This window comes from Neoarius graeffei, chromosome 8 (assembly GCF_027579695.1).
Source record: "Neoarius graeffei isolate fNeoGra1 chromosome 8, fNeoGra1.pri, whole genome shotgun sequence".
NCBI lineage: Eukaryota > Metazoa > Chordata > Actinopteri > Siluriformes > Ariidae > Neoarius > Neoarius graeffei.
This window is the reverse complement of record NC_083576.1, coordinates 57,289,997-57,311,521: the sequence shown is the minus strand read 5'-3', so window position 1 is coordinate 57,311,521 and position 21,525 is coordinate 57,289,997. Positions and strand designations below refer to the sequence as shown.

General features: G+C 40.9%; 1 protein-coding gene across 3 annotated transcripts; it reads left to right on the top strand.

Moving 5' to 3' along the window:
• The first annotated feature begins 796 nt into the window (after positions 1-796).
• irf2b (interferon regulatory factor 2b) lies at positions 797-19,816 on the top strand. Of its 3 annotated transcripts, none has more exons than XM_060927896.1 (9): positions 797-1,027; positions 4,031-4,123; positions 6,039-6,138; positions 6,292-6,468; positions 6,649-6,683; positions 9,661-9,772; positions 10,885-11,031; positions 12,882-12,925; positions 15,480-19,816. In XM_060927896.1, the coding sequence occupies exons 2-9, from the start codon at positions 4,037-4,039 to the stop codon at positions 15,798-15,800; spliced, it is 1,023 nt and encodes a 340-aa protein (XP_060783879.1). In that variant the 5' UTR covers positions 797-1,027; positions 4,031-4,036; the 3' UTR covers positions 15,801-19,816. The 3 variants fall into 3 exon arrangements, with proteins under 3 accessions (XP_060783879.1, XP_060783878.1, XP_060783877.1); XM_060927895.1 differs by lacking the exon at positions 797-1,027 and adding an exon at positions 1,073-1,362 and having other exon boundaries at positions 6,649-6,677; XM_060927894.1 differs by lacking the exon at positions 797-1,027 and adding an exon at positions 1,076-1,362.
• The last annotated feature ends 1,709 nt before the right edge of the window (positions 19,817-21,525 follow it).

Below are 21,525 nucleotides of genomic sequence, written 5' to 3'. Positions count from 1 at the left end.
ACAGTGCTAACCACTACACCACCATATTATTATTATTATCTCATTATCTCTAGCTGCTTTATCCTGTTCTACAGGGTCGCAGGCAAGCTGGAGCCTATCCCAGCTGACTACGGGCGAAAAGCGGGGTACACCCTGGACAAGTCGCCAGGTCATCACAGGGCTGACACATAGACACAGACAACCATTCACACTCACATTCACACCTACGCTCAATTTAGAGTCACCAGTTAACCTAACCTGCATGTCTTTGGACTGTGAGGGAAACCGGAGCACCCAGAGGAAACCCACGCGGACACGGAGAGAACATGCAAACTCCGCACAGAAAGGCCCTCTCGAACCCAGGACCTTCCTGCTGTGAGGCGACAGTGCTAACCACTACACCACCATATTATTATTATTATTATTATTAGTGACTAATAATAAAACAAAATGGGATGCACTAAACAGTGCAATAAGCAAACAAACCGGACTGGTGAAACTACATTCTACCCTTAAAAACGATTTAAAAAGAAAACACCACAAATAAATAAATAAGCTACTAGTGGATAAAATCATGTCTCTGCAGGTCTGCGCCTGTAATGCAAAAAAAAAAAAAAAAGGATGTTAAGAAAGCAAGGCGCTTTTTTGTTGTTGCCAGCAAGAGTTGCTAGTGCGTGTCAGTTGTGATTGGGGTGAAGTTTGAGCGCTGCGTTGCGCTCTTGGCGCTCTGAGTGCGGCACAGCAGCGGGGAAGTGAAAATGAAAATGAGGCGCGCGCGCCCCGACGCAGCGCCCTCGAGCTCTGCCCCGCCCCCTCCTCCCCCCAACACACCACACCACACACACAGAGAGAGCGCGCGCGAGCTCGGGAGGGGATTTCCAGCCAGCGCTGTTTCCTTTACTTGTTTTGCTTTCGATCTGGACTCCGAATTTCCTTAAACTTTTCGCTTTTTCTTCTCACTCACGCACGGATTAAAGACAGCCCGTCCGCGTGTACCCCGGCCACATTGCGGAGCTGCTCCGAGTCGGATTTCATCTCGAATTTGCAGGTAAAGCAGAGCCACTTCCGCCTTGCTTATTTATGGGGCCGAATATTTTGTGCGCGAGCTCCGTGTAGGGTTTTGTGTGCCGCGCGCGCGCGCCGCTGTGGCAACAAGCAAAGAATCGAAAGTGCTGGAGTTGTTTCCATCCAGCGGGATCTGGGAACGGGTTATTTTCACTTTTGAAATGACTTGACGCTCTGAAAGGGATGGGTGGACGGTGAACTTGCAGTCGGGGGCCAGTCTGACAGTTCATGCTCAGAGAGAGAGAGAGAGAGAAAACTTGCTCCGTCTCTGTTTAGCTACAATACACTGCTATGAGAATGCTGGTAACCGAGGACACTGTAAGTCACGTTAGCATTTTTAGCTAGTTGCTGAAATAGTCTGCTTGTTTGTGTTGAATATGAGGGTTTGTTTGTCTGTCTGTCTCTCTGTCTCTATCTCTCTGTCTCTCTCTCTCTCTGTCTGTCTCTCTCTGTCTCTATCTCTCTCTGTCTGTCTCTCTCTCTGTCTGTCTCTCTCTGTCTCTCTCTCTCTCTGTCTGTCTCTCTCTGTCTCTATCTCTCTCTGTCTGTCTGTCTGTCTCTCTCTGTCTCTATCTCTCTCTGTCTGTCTCTCTCTCTGTCTGTCTCTCTGTCTCTGTTTGTCTCTCTCTGTCTCTATCTCTGTCTGTCTCTCTCTCTTTATCTGTCTGCCTGTCTCTCTCTCTGTTTGTCTCTCTCTATCTCTCTCTGTCTATTTCTCTCTCTGTCTGTCTGTCTCTGTTTATCTCTCTGTCTGTCTGCCTGTCTCTCTCTCTCTGTCTCTATCTCTGTCTGTCTGTCTCTCTCTCTCTCTGTTTGTCTCTGTCTCTATCTCTGTCTGTCTCTCTCTCTCTTTATCTCTCTGTCTGTCTGCCTGTCTCTCTCTCTGTTTGTCTCTCTCTATCTCTCTCTGTCTCTATCTCTGTTTCTATCTATCTATCTATCTATCTATCTATCTATCTATCTATCTATCTATGTCTCTCTCTCTCTCTCTCTCTCTCTCTCTCTCTCTCTCTCTGTGTGTCCAGCAGTCAAACAAACTTGCCAAGTTTGAGAGAAGCATGTTCCAGAACAGGCTGTTACTCTGCATTTCCACCTCATTATTTGATTATAACCCATTTATTAATGTCTATTCATTTCTGCAATAACTCGAAGGCCGACTGGACATTGATTTAAGATCTCGCAGGTCTCAGTAAAGCCGAGCTCGAGCTTGTCAATGAGTAACTGGTTTGAACAGCCTGTGTGAATGCTCTTTGTGCACGACCTTTTACGACTTGTGCCAACCTGTTATTGTAGCCTTGGATGTTTGGATGTGTATATATATATATATATTTTTTTTTTTCCACGTGTTGTGATCTTTGGGATCGGACAATTTAATTCTTTTCTCAGTTGGAATACATTTACTCAATCCAATGCCACAAGTAATGAGTAAGAGCTTTGAAAGGAAGAGCAGAAGGCTAGATCAGCTGAGCAGGAGGTCAAACACCCACTTGATGCCATGCATAATTTACACACTGTTCTTAAAAATAGTTAATTTATTTCGTATGTGTAAAATGAGTTGTTGTGAAATGCATTTTCGAATCAAGATTTCCATCCATCCATCCGTTATCTGTAGTCGCTTATCCTGCCCTACAGGGTCGCAGGCAAGCTGGATCCTATCCCAGCTGACTATGGGCGAGAGGCGGGGTACACCCTGGACAAGTCACCAGGTCATCACAGGGCTGACATGAATTAAGATTTTAAAAAAAACCTAGAGTCCTGTGGTCTTGCACAGTTCTATATAATGATATGTACCCAGTTTCAGGGCACAGCCACAGGCGTAAATACAGCTCGGTGTCGTTGTGCTTCCAGAATACAGTGTGATTCTTTTTCACAAAGAAAATGTGGCATAACCTGATTATTTATGTAACCTACTGATGTGTGGTATACTTACCGTGCTGCTTAATTATTCCTACTCCTGATCCTGACAGGAAGGAGGAGCATTAGAGATCACGAGGTCTGAAGATGTGCATGTTGAGTGATGTGCAAATTACACAACAGGCAGCAAGTTTTAAAGCAAGCAGTGATTTTTGTTTGTTTTACAAACGTTCTGCTATTAAGTTCAATTTCCCAACAACTGACACAACCTGTAGGGTTAGATGCCACTTTCCAAATCATTCGCTTAACGTAGAAGTTGAGTGAAAAAAAAAAAGTTAAAGCAGTATGCCATTGCTGCACTGTTGCTGGTACGGTTTGTTACTTGCTTTAAAAAATACAGTTATTAATTTGCAAGATTTTAATTCCAAATGTTTGACCGGTAGTGCAGATATGGGATGCACTTCTGGGAAGGAGATCATTAAGATTCAGCTAGTCTGTGCAGCATAGGGCCGACCCTCAATATTCAAATCGGTACAGGACGGAAAAACAGTCCCAGGCAAGTTATATTTCTGTAGCCTTTCTGTGATACCAGGTTTTGCCTGGAAATACAGGTAACATGACAACTTTTGTGCAATAATGTATTTTTGCTATTTTGTTCTCATTCTGCACCATATCTTATTGTATTTAATACAAAAAATAAACCCACACACAAACACAGACTGTGAAATTTGCACGAAAAACAAAACACGAATTAGCCAAAGACATTCTATGATATTGAGGAGGTCTGTGGATAAGAATTGCTTTCACAAATTTGTGTTGGTGTGTTCCAGTGTTTTGGGATACATAAGTGCATTGCACAAGTTTGGAAACTTAGATGAATCAAGACAGTTGTTTTCCAATAAACCATTTGGATGTTCAGTAATCCACTTTATAACTGGAAAATGGGTCAGGATTTTAAAACGTTAGGCTGTTTTTTCCCCCTGACATTTTCCTGGCTTTGTTTCCTGTATATTAATGAAAGAATGTAAGCCTGTGGTAGAAGTGTAGTTATCTAAGGATGACACAATCCAGATAACTTTGTTGCTCCCCTCCCTCCCTCCCTCTCTCTCTCTCTCTCTCTCTCTCTCTCTAGGCCACTATGCCCGTGGAGAGAATGCGTATGCGACCGTGGCTGGAGGAACAGATAAATTCGTGTAAAATACCAGGACTTAAATGGGTTAACAGGGTAAGCACAATGCTCTTCCTTTAAAATGGGGGAAATGCCTTTTCATCATTGTTAATAAATAATGCTGAGCAATAGAGGTGGATGATGTGACAGAAATATCATCCGTGATATGTATCACGATATCTAGGCCAAGAAATTTCCAACAGAACAGTATTGCTGCGTTAAAACAATTTTGTGATACTTTTACTTAATAAAAAAGATAAGCTGGTAAATAAAATTGTTTACACAAATTATATAAAAGAAGACTCAATCATTTTATTGAAAAGGTATAAGCTCTTTATTATAAAATTCAAACATTTATTTTTCATTTCATGCATAACATTTATATACTGTGTATAATATTTTATATAACGTTTTACAATTTTAATGATTCATTACAGAAATTTAGCATCAAATAAACTGCTTACAATCAGCCTTTATAAAACAACTATATATATATATATATATATATATCAGCCTTTATAAAACAACTATATATATATATATATATATATATATATATATATATAGAGAGAGAGAGAGAGAGAGAGAGAGAGAGAAAATATTACACGATGCCATGAAGATATGAAGTTTATCTTCAAGTGGTGAACATATTCACGAGCGAGCAAAATGAACGAGTGAAAATATTTTCAACACTGGAAAATGAACTTCATATCTTTGCGCCAACATGTAATGTTTTTTTATATTATATGGAGACATCCACAAAAAAAATATGCACGTTAATCAAAATAATTTTAATTTTGAACCGTTCACCATTTTGACAACACACATCAAGTCAGCGGGAAAACACTGGGAATGACGTCATCGGAGTGAAATATCAGGAAATATGTCACGCAGATCTGCAATGTGTTCCATGTGAAAAGTGCGAGTTTTTCAACACGAGAAGATAAACATTCACAAACAAAAAGTACCCAAATTTATCAAAACAATTCATCGGTTTCCTCACGAGTGGCATATGGAGAATTGTGGCACGGTTTTGGATCTCCATTCCATGTCCTGGATGCAGCACAAAACATGAGTGGCGTATCTCATCTCATTATCTGTAGCCGCTTTATCCTGTCCTACAGGGTTGCAGGCAAGCTGGAGCCTATCCCAGCTGACTACGGGCGAAAGGCGGGGTACACCCTGGACAAGTCGCCAGGTCATCACAGGGCTGACACATAGACACAGACAACCATTCACACTCACATTCACACCTACAGTCAATTTAGAGTCACCAGTTAACCTAACCTGCATGTCTTTGGACTGTGGGGGAAACCGGAGCACCCGGAGGAAACCCACGCGGACACGGGGAGAACATGCAAACTCCACACAGAAAGGCCCTCGCCGGCCACGGGGCTCGAACCCGGACCTTCTTGCTGTGAGGTGACAGCGCTAACCACTACACCACCATGCCGTGAGTGGCGTATTTCCCAGTAAAACACTTGTGTCCATATATATATATTTCTATATATATATCAGCCTCCTGAGTGGCCATGGCCAACTGTAAAGAGTTCCCCCGTTATCATGAGATCACAAATTGAAATCCTAGTGCTACCAAAGCCATCTATGGTCAGGAACCAAGAGAGCAAAACTGGCTTTATCTCACAAAAATATGTTGTGGTATGAATTTATCGCAATATCTATATCATATTGTTATATAACCCAGCCCTGTTGAGCACGATCAGCCTGTCACCTATTTCTCTATAAGTTCAATACTCTTAAACTGATCATTTGGATAGCTGCTTCCTCATACATGTATCTGTATGAAAATGATGCACGTCTATGATTGTTCACCTTGAATGTATTTGATATTTCCTGAGTACACCTACACATGAGCTCTCACTCACACACACACACACACACACACACACCCCAAACCATACCACGTCATAATATTTATGATGTGTTTTGTTTTGAATGGCCACATTTGTAGGAAAAGAAAATTTTTCAGATTCCGTGGATGCATGCTGCACGGCATGGTTGGGATGTGGAGAAAGATGCGCCTCTTTTTCGAAACTGGGCCATACATACAGGTATGTGTGTAAGTACTTTATACAAACAGGTCTTTCCAAAATAATATACTCGCACGTTGTTTCGAATATCAATCGGCATCATGCCCGTCTTAATAATGCATTGTGTTTATTATTGTGTGCACACGTATTCTTTAACCGCTTTTCATTATTTAGGTAAATACCAACCAGGGGTGGACAAGCCGGACCCCAAAACATGGAAAGCAAACTTCCGCTGTGCTATGAACTCCCTGCCTGACATTGAGGAGGTGAAAGATAAAAGCATCAAAAAAGGAACAAACGCCTTTCGGGTTTACAAGATGCTCTCACCATCTGAAAGACAGTCAAAGAGAGGTTAGTGTCTGTCCCAACCACCAACACAAGTGCACAGTCATAGAGCCTCTAGTGCAAATGGGTAATACGTCCCTCTGTAAATAATGTTTCCTTACCATATTATGTTTATTGAAAAAAAAAAACCCCAAAACTAAAATGATGTGATATCGTTTATTCATTTATGATTGTCTTGTCTAATAGGAAAGAAGAGACCAGAAAAAGACATAAAGGTAAAGGTAAGTTCCTGGCATTTACAATATACGTATTTATCACTTTCAAAAAGTACTCTGTCACCAGGAATTGCATAACTAATGTGGAGAATAATTCATTTTTATGTGGATTTGAGGATGAAAAATCATCCATCAAACATGCAGCTTTCTGTGAGATTTTCGAGTCATTTTGACCAGAGAGTTACAATGTGCAGTAAAAAAAAAAGTTGATGTGAGTGATCTTTGTAAATGAGACACAAAGATAATTACGAGGTATAGGGAGGAGGAATTACAATAACGTGCTATTGATAATATAAGTGTATATATGTGGGTAGGCGGCACGGCGGTGTAGTGGTTAGCGCTGTCGCCTCACAGCAAGAAGGTCCTGGGTTCGAGCCCCGGGGCCGGCGAGGGCCTTTCTGTGTGGAGTTTGCATGTTGTCCGCGTGGGTTTCCTCCGGGTGCTCCGGTTTCCCCCACAGTCCAAAGACATGCAGGTTAGGTTAACTGGTGACTCTAAATTGAGCGTAGGTGTGAATGTGAGTGTGAATGGTTGTCTGTGTCTATGTGTCAGCCCTGTGATGACCTGGCGACTTGTCCAGGGTGTACCCCGCCTTTCGCCCGTAGTCAGCTGGGATAGGCTCCAGCTTGCCTGCGACCCTGTAGAAGGATAAAGCGGCTAGAGATAATGAGATGAGATATGTGGGTATGGGTACATACAGATATCTCATCTCATTATCTCTAGCCGCTTTATCCTGTCCTACAGGGTTGCAGGCAAGCTGGAGCCTATCCCAGCTGACTACGGGCGAAAGGCGGGGTACACCCTGGACAAGTCGCCAGGTCATCACAGGGCTGACACATAGACACAGACAACCATTCACACTCACATTCACACCTACGCTCAATTTAGAGTCACCAGTTAACCTAACCTGCATGTCTTTGGACTGTGGGGGAAACCGGAGCACCCGGAGGAAACCCACGCGGACACGGGGAGAACATGCAAACTCCACACAGAAAGGCCCTCGCCGGCCACGGGGCTCGAACCCGGACCTTCTTGCTGTGAGGCGACAGCGCTAACCACTACACCACCGTGCCGCCCCACATACAGATATATTATATAAAAATATATAAGCATAATATGCATAATTATGATATGGGTGTCTGTGTACGTATGGATGTGTATAGTTATAGGCATGTGCATATGTATGTACTGTATATATGTATTGTATGTGTGTATATTAGGGTGCATCAGTTGCCCTCACTTTCATAAAATCTGATGCATTTTTGTTTGGGTGTTCCTTTTCACCAATAAAGACATCCTGTAAAATTTTTTGACCATGTTCAAAAGTCTAATGGCGGCACCATGAGGTTCATTTTTTGCCAAAAAACGCTTATTTTATGTTTTCGTGTAAGGTTTGACTTTGAATCACAATGTTGGACTCCATTTATTGATTCCTTGTGACCCAGAGATCATGTTAAGAACCTTTGCAAGGGATTGAGAAGCATTAATGTGATTCATAATACATTTGTATTGTTTAAAAGTAGTTGAACAATGATTCAATGAACAGCTAAAACTCAAACTGTGCTTGATAATATATTTAGAATATGTACTAAAAATGTGGATCTAAGATATTTGGTATAATCTATAAGGTGCCATAATGTTTCATGAAAAGTGATCGAAATTTTGTTATAAAAGTCATAAAATAGCAGCTTTTTCCATAACTTTGAGCTCCTGGTGCCACCATTAATAAACTTTAGAATTTTGTCAAAATATTTCACCCAGTGTTTTTACCAAAAGGAACATAAAAATAAAAATGCATCATGATCGGAGGAACTTTTCATTTTTGGGGGCAACTGATGCACCCTACTGTATATATGCATAGCATAAGTATTTGTATACAGTGAACCCTCATTTATCGCGGGGGTTACGTTCCAAAAAGGACCCGCGATAGGCGAAATCCGTGAAATAGTCAACTTTATTTTTTTACAACTATTATACAATACAAATGTAAAGCATTTGTTTAAGAAATTAAAAAAACATTCTTGCAAATAACTGACAGTTTTTAATACTTTTAAAATAATAATACTGTAATAATACTGTAAAATAATATTTTTAATAATGAATACGAGGTTAGACACATTGCGACTCACGCGTATTTCACAGTCCCTCTGACTGTGCCTCTTCGTCCTGACTCCGCTCCGCTGTAGCGTCATTTTCTGCTGAAGGCTGTGGTGCAGGTGTCTTTTTCCGAGAGAAGAACATAGTTATGGGTAGTTGTTGGCACTCTTTTTTCTTCTGGGCAAGAAGATTCTTGTAAACAGACATGCCACCTTCGATTATATTTGAAAACTGTAACGAGCGACACATCAACGGGTCCCATTCTTGTGCCACTCGCTGAAGTTCAGTGTTCTGAACACTATGCACTGTAAAAAAAAAAAATCCGCGAAACAGCGAAGCCGCGAAAGATGAACCGCGTTATAGCGAGGGTTCACTGTATATATATGATTTGATTTGGGCGATATTATACCATGTTGGTATGTCTTGGTATGTTGGTATGTTTTTTTTGTTGATTTTGTTTTTCTTTTGTATATATAGTTTATCATGGTGGAAAGTGACGTTTGATTAACGGTGGTATAAAGGGTTAGGATTTGATAAGTTATTTACTTCTTCCTAATCCTTTCCGAACATTATTATGTTATTGCCTTGTGGCTACGCTATTCTGTTTATGACGATGTTTTGATGATTGCATTTTTTATTTTAATTTTTTGTTTTTTTGTTTGTTTTTATATCTTCTTTACTGTTCGGAATAAAGCAAGCAAGCAAAAAAAAAAAGAAGTAATTATAGAGCCTGTCATATAGCCTCCATTTCATATTTGCTGTATTAGTTGTTTTGATATAAAAGGGATGGCCCTATTACTATTGATAAAGAAGTTAAAAGCCAGTTTATTGTATCTGACCGAACTATATGTGTGTGTGTGTGTGTGTGTGGCTGGGTGGGTGGTAGGAGGAGCAACAATGCCCTGTTTCCTCTGCCTGGGAGAGTACCAATGGCTCCACAAGGAGTACAGGACCACTAACAGTCAAACAGGAAGCAGATCACACTGTCAGAGGAACAGGTAAACACACCCATCCACCCCCACACAAATGTAGTCCTACACATTGCAGAACCAAGCATTTTTCTGCTATATTTAGCAACTTATTTCAGTTTTTTCTCTACTGTGCTTTGTACTATTTTATATGATAGATTTTTTTATATGATAGGCTTTTTTTGGATCCTCCCAGCTCATTCCTGTTTTATCTCTCAAGGCACAATTACCTATTAAAAAGCTAAATGTTACATCATTTGGACATTTACAACTAATCGCTGATAGACTTTGTGAAAAAGGGGGTAAAAAAACACAACTGACCACTTACCGTAATTCCTGCTCCGAACCATTATGTCTGTTATTTTAGGCTTGTTTTCAGTAGTGTGACTCACTCTTTGGTTCAAGATTCCCAGGCCATTGAAAACACAAAACCATTATTCTTCACTTTTTTTTTTTTTCATTTTCTTAACACAGTGACTTGTTTTTAATACATTTTATCCTGTAACATTTGTACTTTCTTATACTGTCATGTGTTTATTTGAGGTTATTTTTATAATAATGTTTTATTCTTCAGAGTTTACACTGAATATAAATGAACACACTTTTTCTTTTTATAGCCAACTGGCATCATGGCTTTGTTTTAAGCAGTGGTTTTTGTACACAGCCTGGGTCAGTCTGATGTTTGCATAAAGGGAGCGTTTTGCAAATCTGGTTCAAATCTGTTGCTTTTGAGCGTCAAAGAATCTAGGCGTACACTTTTATGTTTTTATTTCCAGTGTACTTTGCAATATCCTTCATATGTTTATAACTTGTGTTTTGATTAATGTTTTCCTATCAGTACAGCTCGGCTTCCATCAGATAGGCTGTATAGGGTCAGAGTCCAAGTTCGAGAAAGCAGAATCATTAGAGCAGAATCCCTGCCTGTTTGCCTTCCGCACACTATTTACAAGGAAATGCCAATTTAATTACCCATGCTATCCAGCCATCATTCCATTAACTCTTATGGACCCAGAGCTGCGCCAGCCAAGACGTTCCGCTCACTCCCCCACGGACTCAAATACAAACATGCGTACATGTGCATCATCAGTTCCCCCTTGCCTGTTCTTCATAATTACTCTCTCTTCCCTGTTTCTTTTCCACAGAAGCTGGTAGCCACAGTCCCTCCGAAGACCATCTGATCATCCCGGATGTGTGTCAGACCATTGAAGTGGTGACAGAGAACGAAGACCAGGCTGTGAGCTCCAGCCACTCTTACCCGCTCCAGATCTCTCCAATGTCCTCATACGGAGGTTTCATACTCTTTCTCTCTGCCTCTCTTTGTCGAAATGTCTCTATTATAGCCTGATGTTAGAGTAAAGCTCCCTAAAAAGTACTCAGCAGTCATTAACTAATTTAATTTTTGAATTACAGTGTGATTGTGGTATTTGTTTTGTGTTTCTCCCAAGCATCTGGTTCATATTTTTGAACTTTTTAGGAAACAGTCAACAGGAAATATAGAGTCATTTACATGGGGACAGTGACATGGTTCAAAAATAGGCTTGTGCGTACAAACTACTGAGAAAGATATTTTCAGGATATACTATTATAGTTAGAAGAGTACCAAATAAAAGGCCAAATAAAACACTGTCTTTTATGGCGTGATGTCTCATCTCATCTCATTATCTGTAGCCGCTTTATCCTGTTCTACAGGGTCGCAGGCAAGCTGGAGCCTATCCCAGCTGACTACGGGCGAAAGGCGGGGTACACCCTGGACAAGTCACCAGGTCATCACAGGGCTGACACATAGACACAGACAACCATTCACACTCACATTCACACCTACGGTCAATTTAGAGTCACCAGTTAACCTAACCTGCATGTCTTTGGACTGTGGGGGAAACCGGAGCACCCGGAGGAAACCCACGCGGACACGGGGAGAACATGCAAACTCCGCACAGAAAGGCCCTCGCCGGCCACGGGGCTCGAACCCGGACCTTCTTGCTGTGAGGCGACAGCGCTAACCACTACACCACCGTGCCGCCCATGGCATGATGTGAAGATGGCAATTTTTCACTGTCTAAAATAAAGCATATAGCCCCAAGCCACAGTGATTATGAAATTTCAGATTCCTACCATATTCTGCATTACATTGTGCTGTGCTCTGCATATTTATATATTTGCCTATAAGACCTAACGTCTATCTGGCTGTACTCTAACCAAGGTCACTGGTCCTTTGTTTATTGCTGTTTAACCCTTGGCATAACAGAGCGGAGAGAGTTAATTCATAATCCACTCTCACCGCGTCACTTGTGCTGGTGTAGCTTTTTCACTGCTGCAGCAACTTAATAAAGTCATCCGTTCATATACATAGATATTATTGCCAGTTGTCTTGGCTTTACTATAGTTTATGCCTATTGGAGAGACATGGCTATAATATTAAACTCAGTACAAACGAGCAACCAAATTTCATGTTGAAAAATACAAAAAAAAAAACAACCCAAAGCAACCAGGCAGATGTGTATTTCTTATCTCAGAAACCACAAAGGTTAGAACCTGGGGCTTGTGTGTTGATCATTCAGAAGCACCATTCATGATAGCCAAACAAGTTTTTTTTTTTTTTTTTAATCTGCTTCATGCCACACCCAGACGAGTTCTGGATGTCAAACACACCTTAACCAACAGCACGAAACATGCAAATACGCTTCCATATTTACTGCATTTAATCACGAGGCTGACGAGTTTTTGCCTTCCAGCTATATGTTACCTACCGTATATACCCATTCACTATTATTATAATAACTAAAAATTGATAGGTTATTAGATGCATTCATGGTTTATATTTAAATGATCTGAACAAAGCCGATTCACTGACTAGAGATGCGCCTGTTTCATGGACAGCAAAAAAAGAAAAATTAAATGTCGTTACTATATCTTGGATGTAATCTTTATTTTAGCAGTGAGGGATGATGTTGGCTCATTTTCAGCAGAACATGACCAAGCATATCTCCATACCGGGTGTGGAAACTTTTAAGCCCTTTACATATATAAGAGGACAAGGAAGTGCTTTTGTTGTTCGGTAGTGCCTGTTTGGCCGCAGTAACCTGTCTTTCAAGAAAACCCTGAGTTAATCGGTCTCTATTCTGTCTCTTTTTGTGCACAGAGAGCGACACTGACAGCATTCAGAGCGAAGAAGACTCTAAGGAGGTATGTACGAAACTAGTATTTCATAGAGCAAAGAAGGTTGCTGTTGTGTGTGTGTGTGTGTGGTTTTTTTTTTTCTTCTCATGGCTGTAGTAGTGGCATTAATCCAGTAAAATAGATTAGATTGATGTGAATAGTTTTGCAACCTCGTAAACATAACACTGCCTCTTTAACATGACGTCAAAGCATTGCCCAGAATCTGCTCCCTCCCTTGCGTCTGCTTCCTGTAATGCTTACAGGCACGTGTTTGCGTCTTTAGCGCCAACACTGAAAAACACTGGTATAACACTCAGAGGAGCTGAGCCAGGATGTGTACAAAAGGGCATGTCAGTCTTTGTAGGCATATCGATCTTTCAGGTCTTGTTTTTGCCAGGTTTTGCCTTTTGCTATGATAGTTGCAGCTAGTTCCATTCTGAGCAGTGTGCTATGTTAATTCTCATTAAGGGGATGTAAATTTACACAGTTCCCTTTATAGGGTTTAGGAAGTTCGACCACACTGTGGAGTTTCTGGAGTGTCTGTTGAGAGCAGCATGTTGAGGCTGTGGCTCAACCTGTATTTTCAGTTCCTGTCACGTAAAGCTAAAAAGTAAAGAAGAAGGGGAAAAAAAGGACACAGAGTGACGTTAATGTAGCAGGTTTAAAACCATCTAAGAATGAGTATTAAAACTCGTAAAGTAATCTAATCTAATATACAGTTTATTGCTTTATTTCTTCATGAATTACAAATATACAGTTTTTTTAATTGCAGGAACAAAAATATTTATGCCCTAACACACACCAGTATCGTAACAAGCACACGATTGACTGGTTTGCTAGAAATAGGTAATCTGTAAGTGTAGGGTTTAATAGTGTAAATAGAGCATAGTGTGTTTAGACTTTGGAATGGAGCACGAGCCAAATTTCCAGTTTGAGCGCATGTGGGGTTTGTGAACTACAGCCTCAGGTTTCAAGTTGTCTTGTGGCAAGTATCACTTTGGCTGTTTAAGCTGAAAAAGATGTAATTCCCCTTCTGTGGCATGCACGCTCACTAACCAATGACGTGAAGCTAAATGGAGTTATCAGCCTTTTCTTACAGTCATTTCAGGGATGATTTACAAGCATTCAGGAAGCAGGTTTACTTTTGCACTTAGCTGCACCGTGGAGATAGCAACATGACGGCAATAATATTTATAGCAAAAACAACTGGAGTTGTAATTAATAGCGGAAGAGTTCAAGAGGACTTGGAGTTGTATTTTGTCCTTTGCTTCATTTGCAAGTTTAAATGGAAGTTTCAGTCGACCGGGCAGTTTGTTATTCAGTACGCTGCTCTGAAAAATCCAAATAAGTGTATGTGTGTGCGCAAAACAGTATAGCTGAAGAGGTTGTGTGTAAAAGTGAACGCAGTTTGCATGTATTTATGTGCGAATGAATATTCGTATATCTCTGCATGTGTGTGTGTGTAAGGATGGACATGCGGTAGTGTGGGGGTTCTCTGCATTCCAGTGCTCAGATGAATCATGCAGAACTCCAACGTGGCAAAAAAGCGAAGATGTAAAATCTCAACTACAGCAAGCTTTTTGTATGAATGGATTGTTTTAACTGTCGTGGTTGGGAATTGTGCTCAGAAATAATGACCGGATTTGTTAAATTTTTGTCATCAGTAAATGTGGATTGTTTACCATATGGGCCATTCTTAAAGGGAAGTACTGTAAAAGAACCCAGCTATCATGTCTGTAATGATTTACTAGCGACTTGGTGATTTATTGTTGGTTTATATGTGAACGATACAAACATGCTGTCACATTTATGAGAATAACACAGATCTGCTAAGATGAGCAAAATAGCAATGGATTTTTAGATCTGGCAAATTTGATTAGAATCAGATTGTTGACGTTTGCCTTGACTCTGCTGTGTATCGTTCGATCTATTGATGGACGTACACTACCGTTCAAAAGTTTGGGGTCACCCAAAGAATTTTGTGTTTTCCATGAAAAGTCACACTTTTATTCACCACCATAAGTTGTAAAATGAATAGAAAATATAGTCAAGACATTTTTCTGGCCATTTTGAGCATTTAATCGACCCCACAAATGTGATGCTCCAGAAACTCAATGTGCTCAAAGGAAGGTCAGTTTTATAGCTCCTCTAAAGAGCTAAACTGTTTTCAGCTGTGCTAACATGATTGTACAAGGGTTTTCTAATCATCCATTAGCCTTCTGAGGCAATGAGCAAACACATTGTACCATTAGAACACTGGAGTGAGAGTTGCTGGAAATGGGCCTCTATACACCTATGGAGATATTGCACCAAAAACCACACATTTGCAGCTAGAATAGTCATTTACCACATTAGCGATGTATAGAGTGGATTTCTGATGAGTTTAAAGTGATCTTCATTGAAAAGAACAGTGCTTTTCTTTCAAAAATAAGGACATTTCAAAGTGACCCCAAACTTTTGAACGGTAGTGTACATTATGCATGTCTTAATATACGATGGGTCAAAATACCACGTGGATCAGTAAGGTTACGATGACTTTAGGTTTTCACGTTATGAACCTGCAATATTTTCTCTCCTACAGCACATGCGAGCACTTGTATGGGCCTCTAATCGTGTGGAGGCAAAGCCAGTCCTGGACAGCTCTGCGATGCGGACGTCTTTACCCAGCATGTCCACTTTCATCACTCAGTCTAAGCCCAATTTCAGGATTACAACTATCCAGGGCACTTCGTCTACTCCCTTTCATGGCCCCTATAACAGCGGGGGATCATGGAGCCTCTTGGCCCCGCCTCACCCTCCATCACAACCTCTAGCACCTTCCAGCAAACCCCCTGTTCATGAAAAACGGGCCAGTGTCATCATGAAAACCTCGGACATATCCAAATCTGTAAAGACTTACTGAGGAAAACCACTAGTTCTTGATCCTGACTTCGTTGAAGGCTGTACTGAACTTGAACACGGAGCAAAGAACCTCAGCAACTCTCTTGCCTCCTATTGATGATCTCACAGCTAGCAAAACTGATGAAGTTGATGATGATTGTGATGTCTGGTTCGCTGAATAGCTCATCTTAGCCGTGGGTGAGATAAGACATGATACAGGGCAAAATGCAGGATTCAGTGCAGGTCCAGGCCTTAAATTCAGGTAGCAGTCTAATGCAGTGACAGAAGTCAACGCTGCCATTGTGCCATTGTTCCCAGCTCGTTTTGAATGTGTATACAGAAGAGAGCCATAATGTCTGATCAGTGGCATTGGCTTTAGCACCTTATAGAAAAGCACTGAATGAGATTATCTGTGGCCTTCTTTCTGTCTCTATAGCACCACGATTGTGGACATACACTTCTCTGAAAGGATTTGTTAGTTTGTGTCTCATGTCCACCAAAGAAAGCACTTTCAAAGACCTTTTGTATCTCAAAATCTGACAGTCCCATATATTATTGTGTCTTAAGGGATTTTTAAAAGGTAGATATTTACATTTTCGCCCAGTATAATCAATTTTGATTCATGGATGTTTTTGTGAATGACAAAAATGGCACTTGTTTTGTTTTTTAGAAAAAAAAAAGAAACATATTTTTTGCTTTCTACTGTATGTGTGAACATAAATGTACATATAAGCAAACTTAATTATATCGTGCTGTGAAAAAAGCATTTGCCCCTGAAGTGGATTTCTGTATTTCTGCATATTTTAGAGTAGATGCTAAAATCAGAATATAGTGTTTGATGAATAGAGCCCGAAGCCTTGTAACAAATAGGGGTGTGGTTTGGACATAATATACAATTTTGAGTTACACCAGAAGATAAGTTTGCATATTTCTGCGAATACACCTCACCTTCGTCTCCAAGCAGCTATGTAACACCTTGTCTTGAATCAGAGCTTGGTGGGTTAAGGCCTTTGCACAGCCTGAATATCCCAAGGAATATTATACACTACCGTTCAAAAGTTTGGGCTTTTACTCAAATCTACTCAGGCCCTGTCCACACGGCAACGGATTCAGGTGAATCTGATAAAATTGTTTATCGTTTCGGCCTGGCGTCCACACGGCACCGGCGTTTTGGGTGCCCTAAAACAAAATCTTTTGAGAACGGGTTCCAGAGTGGAAAGATCTGGCAACGGCGCCGTTGCGAAGTCGTCTGGATGAATAGAACGGATTTGTTTACGATGACGTCACAACCACATGTGCTTCACGTCGGGTAGAAGTGTAACGAACTCGATGCGAGTTGTCAACAAATCCTATAACTTGGTTCATGAAACGCGCTTACAAAATATTTTCACTGTGAATATTTATTGTGTAATGGTGCAAAGTGAGAGACAGAGAGAGAGAGAGAGAATAGCCCTTAGGGCAGAGTCAATCCCGCCAGCAAAAATAGGGAAAAAAAAGGAGCGATCTCTCCTCTTCAGATGTTGGTTTAAGTCCTACCATACATTCCTCAAAAAGGGCGTAGAAGAACAAATTAATCCATCAACGTGTAGCATTCAATTTATTCCGGACCATTAAAGACGCCGCCTTCCGCGTAGAATCATACGTCATCCTCGCCGCCATATTGGATGGGTCAAAGCGGAGAATAAAGATGCCTCATTCATGTGCTGCGTTTAACTGTACCAACAGGTTTACCGTCCAAACGAGATCACATGGGATTACCTTTCACAGGTGAGACTGGAAAAATACTTTTCATTGTATTTGGTCATTATAACGTAATTTTACGAACAGATTTTTCTGACTTTGTGGCTAATATGAAGTCTCACGCATAATAGTTTATGCGCATGCATCCTTACTTCTTCTATTGTTGTGGTGTCTCCGATGGGACCGTCTTACAGCGCACCTAGAGGTGTGGCATGTGTATTGCATCGTTTTCAGCAAGCGTTGCGTTGCCATATGTACCTGATATTTTACTGATCCATTGCCCATGTGGACGCGATATATATATTTTTTTAAATCTCATTGCTGTTGTCGTGTGGATGTAGCCTTAATCTGCTCAAAGGAAGGTCAGTTTTATAGCTTCTCTAAAGAGCTAAACTGTTTTCAGCTGTGCTAACATGACTGTACAAGGGTTTTCTAATCATCCATTAGCCTTCTGAGGCAATGAGCAAACACATTGTACCATTAGAACACTGGAGTGAGAGTTGCTGGAAATGGGCCTCTATACACCTATGGAGATATTGCACCAAAAACCAGACATTTGCGGCTAGAATAGTCATTTACCACATTAGCAATGTATAGAGTGGATTTCTGATTAGTTTAAAGTGATCTTCATTGAAAAGAACAGTGCTTTTCTTTCAAAAATAAGGACATTTCAAAGTGACCCCAAACTTTTGAACGGTAGTGTATATCCCCTTGAGTACTGACCAGTACTCTGTAGACAGTGGAGACACAGCTGGAGTCAGTCAGACCAGAGGTGTCATAGCTTTCTCTAACCTCATAAGAGTTCTTGGGAAACAGCGAGGCCAGGGAACACGTAAAGTGCTTGCGCACGGTATGCTGGGTCTCATCACCCCTCCATCAGCCAGCCCGTTCTACGTGCTTGTGATCAATTGAACTTTATGCGCACATGGTTTCAAGTACAGAAAAAAAAAACCCACACACGTATCCCAGGAAGCACGGTTCAGGTGTTCGACATCAGCCATTACCCCCTGGATTGTCTCCAAACCCCTTCTTCACAATGCAGGCTCAAGCCAAAACACATCCTCACGTGCTACAACACACAATGTTCTATGTGCTAAAAGTAATAGTGTCCTTGCTCAACATCTGTTAATCCTATTTTCAGCCATAAGAAGTGCAAACCGATTCCTGTTAGGATTTTCTATGCGTCGGTGAAATCGTATGCACTTTCCTCCATACTAATATGCATCAGTGATTTAGATCACTGATTTAGGACTAGGCCAGTCATTAATATTATTTTTCATACTTCTTTTTTATTTTGGATTTACTTGTTAGTTAGTTATGGCCAGGTTTTTGCCCGAACTGATAATCACGTCATCAGTTTTTCTCTGGCTAATCAGCCACAAGGTACGCCACCACTCTTGCCGGAGCAGCTGGGGGTTAGGCGCCTTGCTCAAGGGCATGTGAGCCAGTCCTGCTGGTTCAGAGACTCAAACCAGCAAACTTTTAGTCCCAAAGCTGTTTCTCTAACCATTTGGCCATGGCTTCCCCCAAAGCATTTACTTGTGAAATATTCAAATGAATATCTACCTGTGTTTGGGTCATTGCTTTTTCCATTCCCGGACACAGCGTTCTACATCGCACTCGGAGTTCTTACTTTCTCCAGAAAAATTCATCAGTGCTGACGAGGACAAGACTTTCTGTCCATAGGTCACTTTTTCTCGATATAGTGCGATTCATCGAAGTACTTTTTGGGAAACTTGACACGTTTCATTTCCATTTGTGTCCAGCGTTTTTTGATCACATCACAGGGAGATACGAGGATCCGTTCACATGGTTTTATGGTATTTAATAATTGTGAGGATGTTTTTTTGCAAGACAGACACCCAGCTTTACTACTGTCCTAAAATGTTCCTTACAGGCCTTCTGATAGGGAACCACCACATTATCTGATTGCTCGCATTCTTAAATAAACATAAGCAGTTTCATATAATCATCTCATATAATCCTCATACAAATTTTTTTCTTTAGTTTTATTTTATTTGTTTTATTATGGAGCACATCGAAAATTTCATGGTGCTACGGTGTCAAACGAAAGCACAAACTTAGTGTGGAAATGCAGAAAATCAAACAGGTGGCAAAAACTTGTTCATATTACTGCCCTTGTCTGTGACTGTATATGGAAGTGTGTTCATCTAACCAAATGTGTGTCTATACACATTTATGGGCTTCTCAATCCTGTGGATCATTGAATACCTAATTATATGACAAGATAATGTTATGTAAAATAAGAATTTCTTGTTAATAAACATATAAAAAACATTCTATGGATTTGAATTATATTAGATGCTCAGTGAATTTTATCTACAAATTAGAGATTATACTCGCAATGACTGTTAGATTGAGATACAGTGGGGCAAAAAAGTATTTAGTCAGCCACCAATTCTGCAAGTTCTCCCACTTAAAAAGATGAGAGAGGCCTGTAATTTTCATCATAGGTACACTTCAACTATGAGAGACAGAATGGGGGGAAAGAATCCAGGAAATCACATTGTAGGATTTTTAATGAATTAATTGGTAAATTCCTTGGTAAAATAAGTATTTGGTCACCTACAAACAAGCAAGATTTCTGGCTCTCACAGACCTGTAACTTCTTCTTTAAGAAGCTCCTCTGTCCTCCACTCGTTGCCTGTATTAATGGCACCTGTTTGAACTCGTTATCAGTATAAAAGACACCTGTCCACAACCTCAAACAGTCACACTCCAAACTCCACTATGGCCAAGACCAAAGAGCTGTCAAAGGACACCAGAAACAAAATTGTAGACCTGCACCAGGCTGGGAAGACTGAATCTGCAATAGGTAAGCAGCTTGGTGTGAAGAAATCAACTGTGGGAGCAATTATTAGAAAATGGAAGACATACAAGACCACTGATAATCTCCCTCGATCTGGGGCTCCACGCAAGATCTCACCCTGTGGGGTCAAAATGATCACAAGAACGGTGAGCAAAAATCCCAGAACTGCACGGGGGGACCTAGTGAATGACCTGCAGAGAGCTGGGACCAAAGTAACAAAGGCTACCATCAGTAACACACTACGCCACCAGGGACTCAAATCCTGCAGTGCCAGACGTGTCCCCCTGCTTAAGCCAGTACATGTCCAGGCCCGTCTGAAATTTGCTAGAGAGCATTTGGATGATCCAGAAGAGGATTGGTAGAATGTCATATGGTCAGATGAAACCAAAATAGAACTTTTTGGTAAAAACTCAACTTGTCGTGTTTGGAGGAGAAAGAATGCTGAGTTGCATCCAAAGAACACCATACCAACTGTGAAGCAAGGGGGTGGAAACATGATGCTTTGGGGCTGTTTTTCTGCAAAGGGACCAGGACGACTGATCCGTGTAAAGGAAAGAATGAATGGGGCCATGTATCGTGAGATTTTGAGTGAAAACCTCCTTCCATCAGCAAGGGCATTGAAGATGAAACGTGGCTGGGTCTTTCAGCATGACAATGATCCCAAACACACCACCCGGGCAATGAAGGAGTGGCTTCGTAAGAAGCATTTCAAGGTCCTGGAGTGGCCTAGCCAGTCTCCAGATCTCAACCCCATAGAAAATCTTTGGAGGGAGTTGAAAGTCCGTGTTGCCCAGCGACAGCCCCAAAACATCACTGCTCTAGAGGAGATCTGCATGGAGGAATGGGCCAAAATACCAGCAACAGTGTGTGAAAACCTTGTGAAGACTTACAGAAAACGTTTGACCTCTGTCATTGCCAACAAAGGGTATATAACAAAGTATTGAGATGAACTTTTGTTATTGACCAAATACTTATTTTCCACCATAATTTGCAAATAAATTCTTTAAAAATCAGACAATGTGATTTTCTGGATTTTATTTTTTCTCATTCTGTCTCTCATAGTTGAAGTGTACCTATGATGAAAATTACAGGCCTCTCTCATCTTTTTAAGTGGGAGAACCTGCACAATTGGTGACTGACTAAATACTTTTTTGCCCCACTGTATGTTATGTGGCCA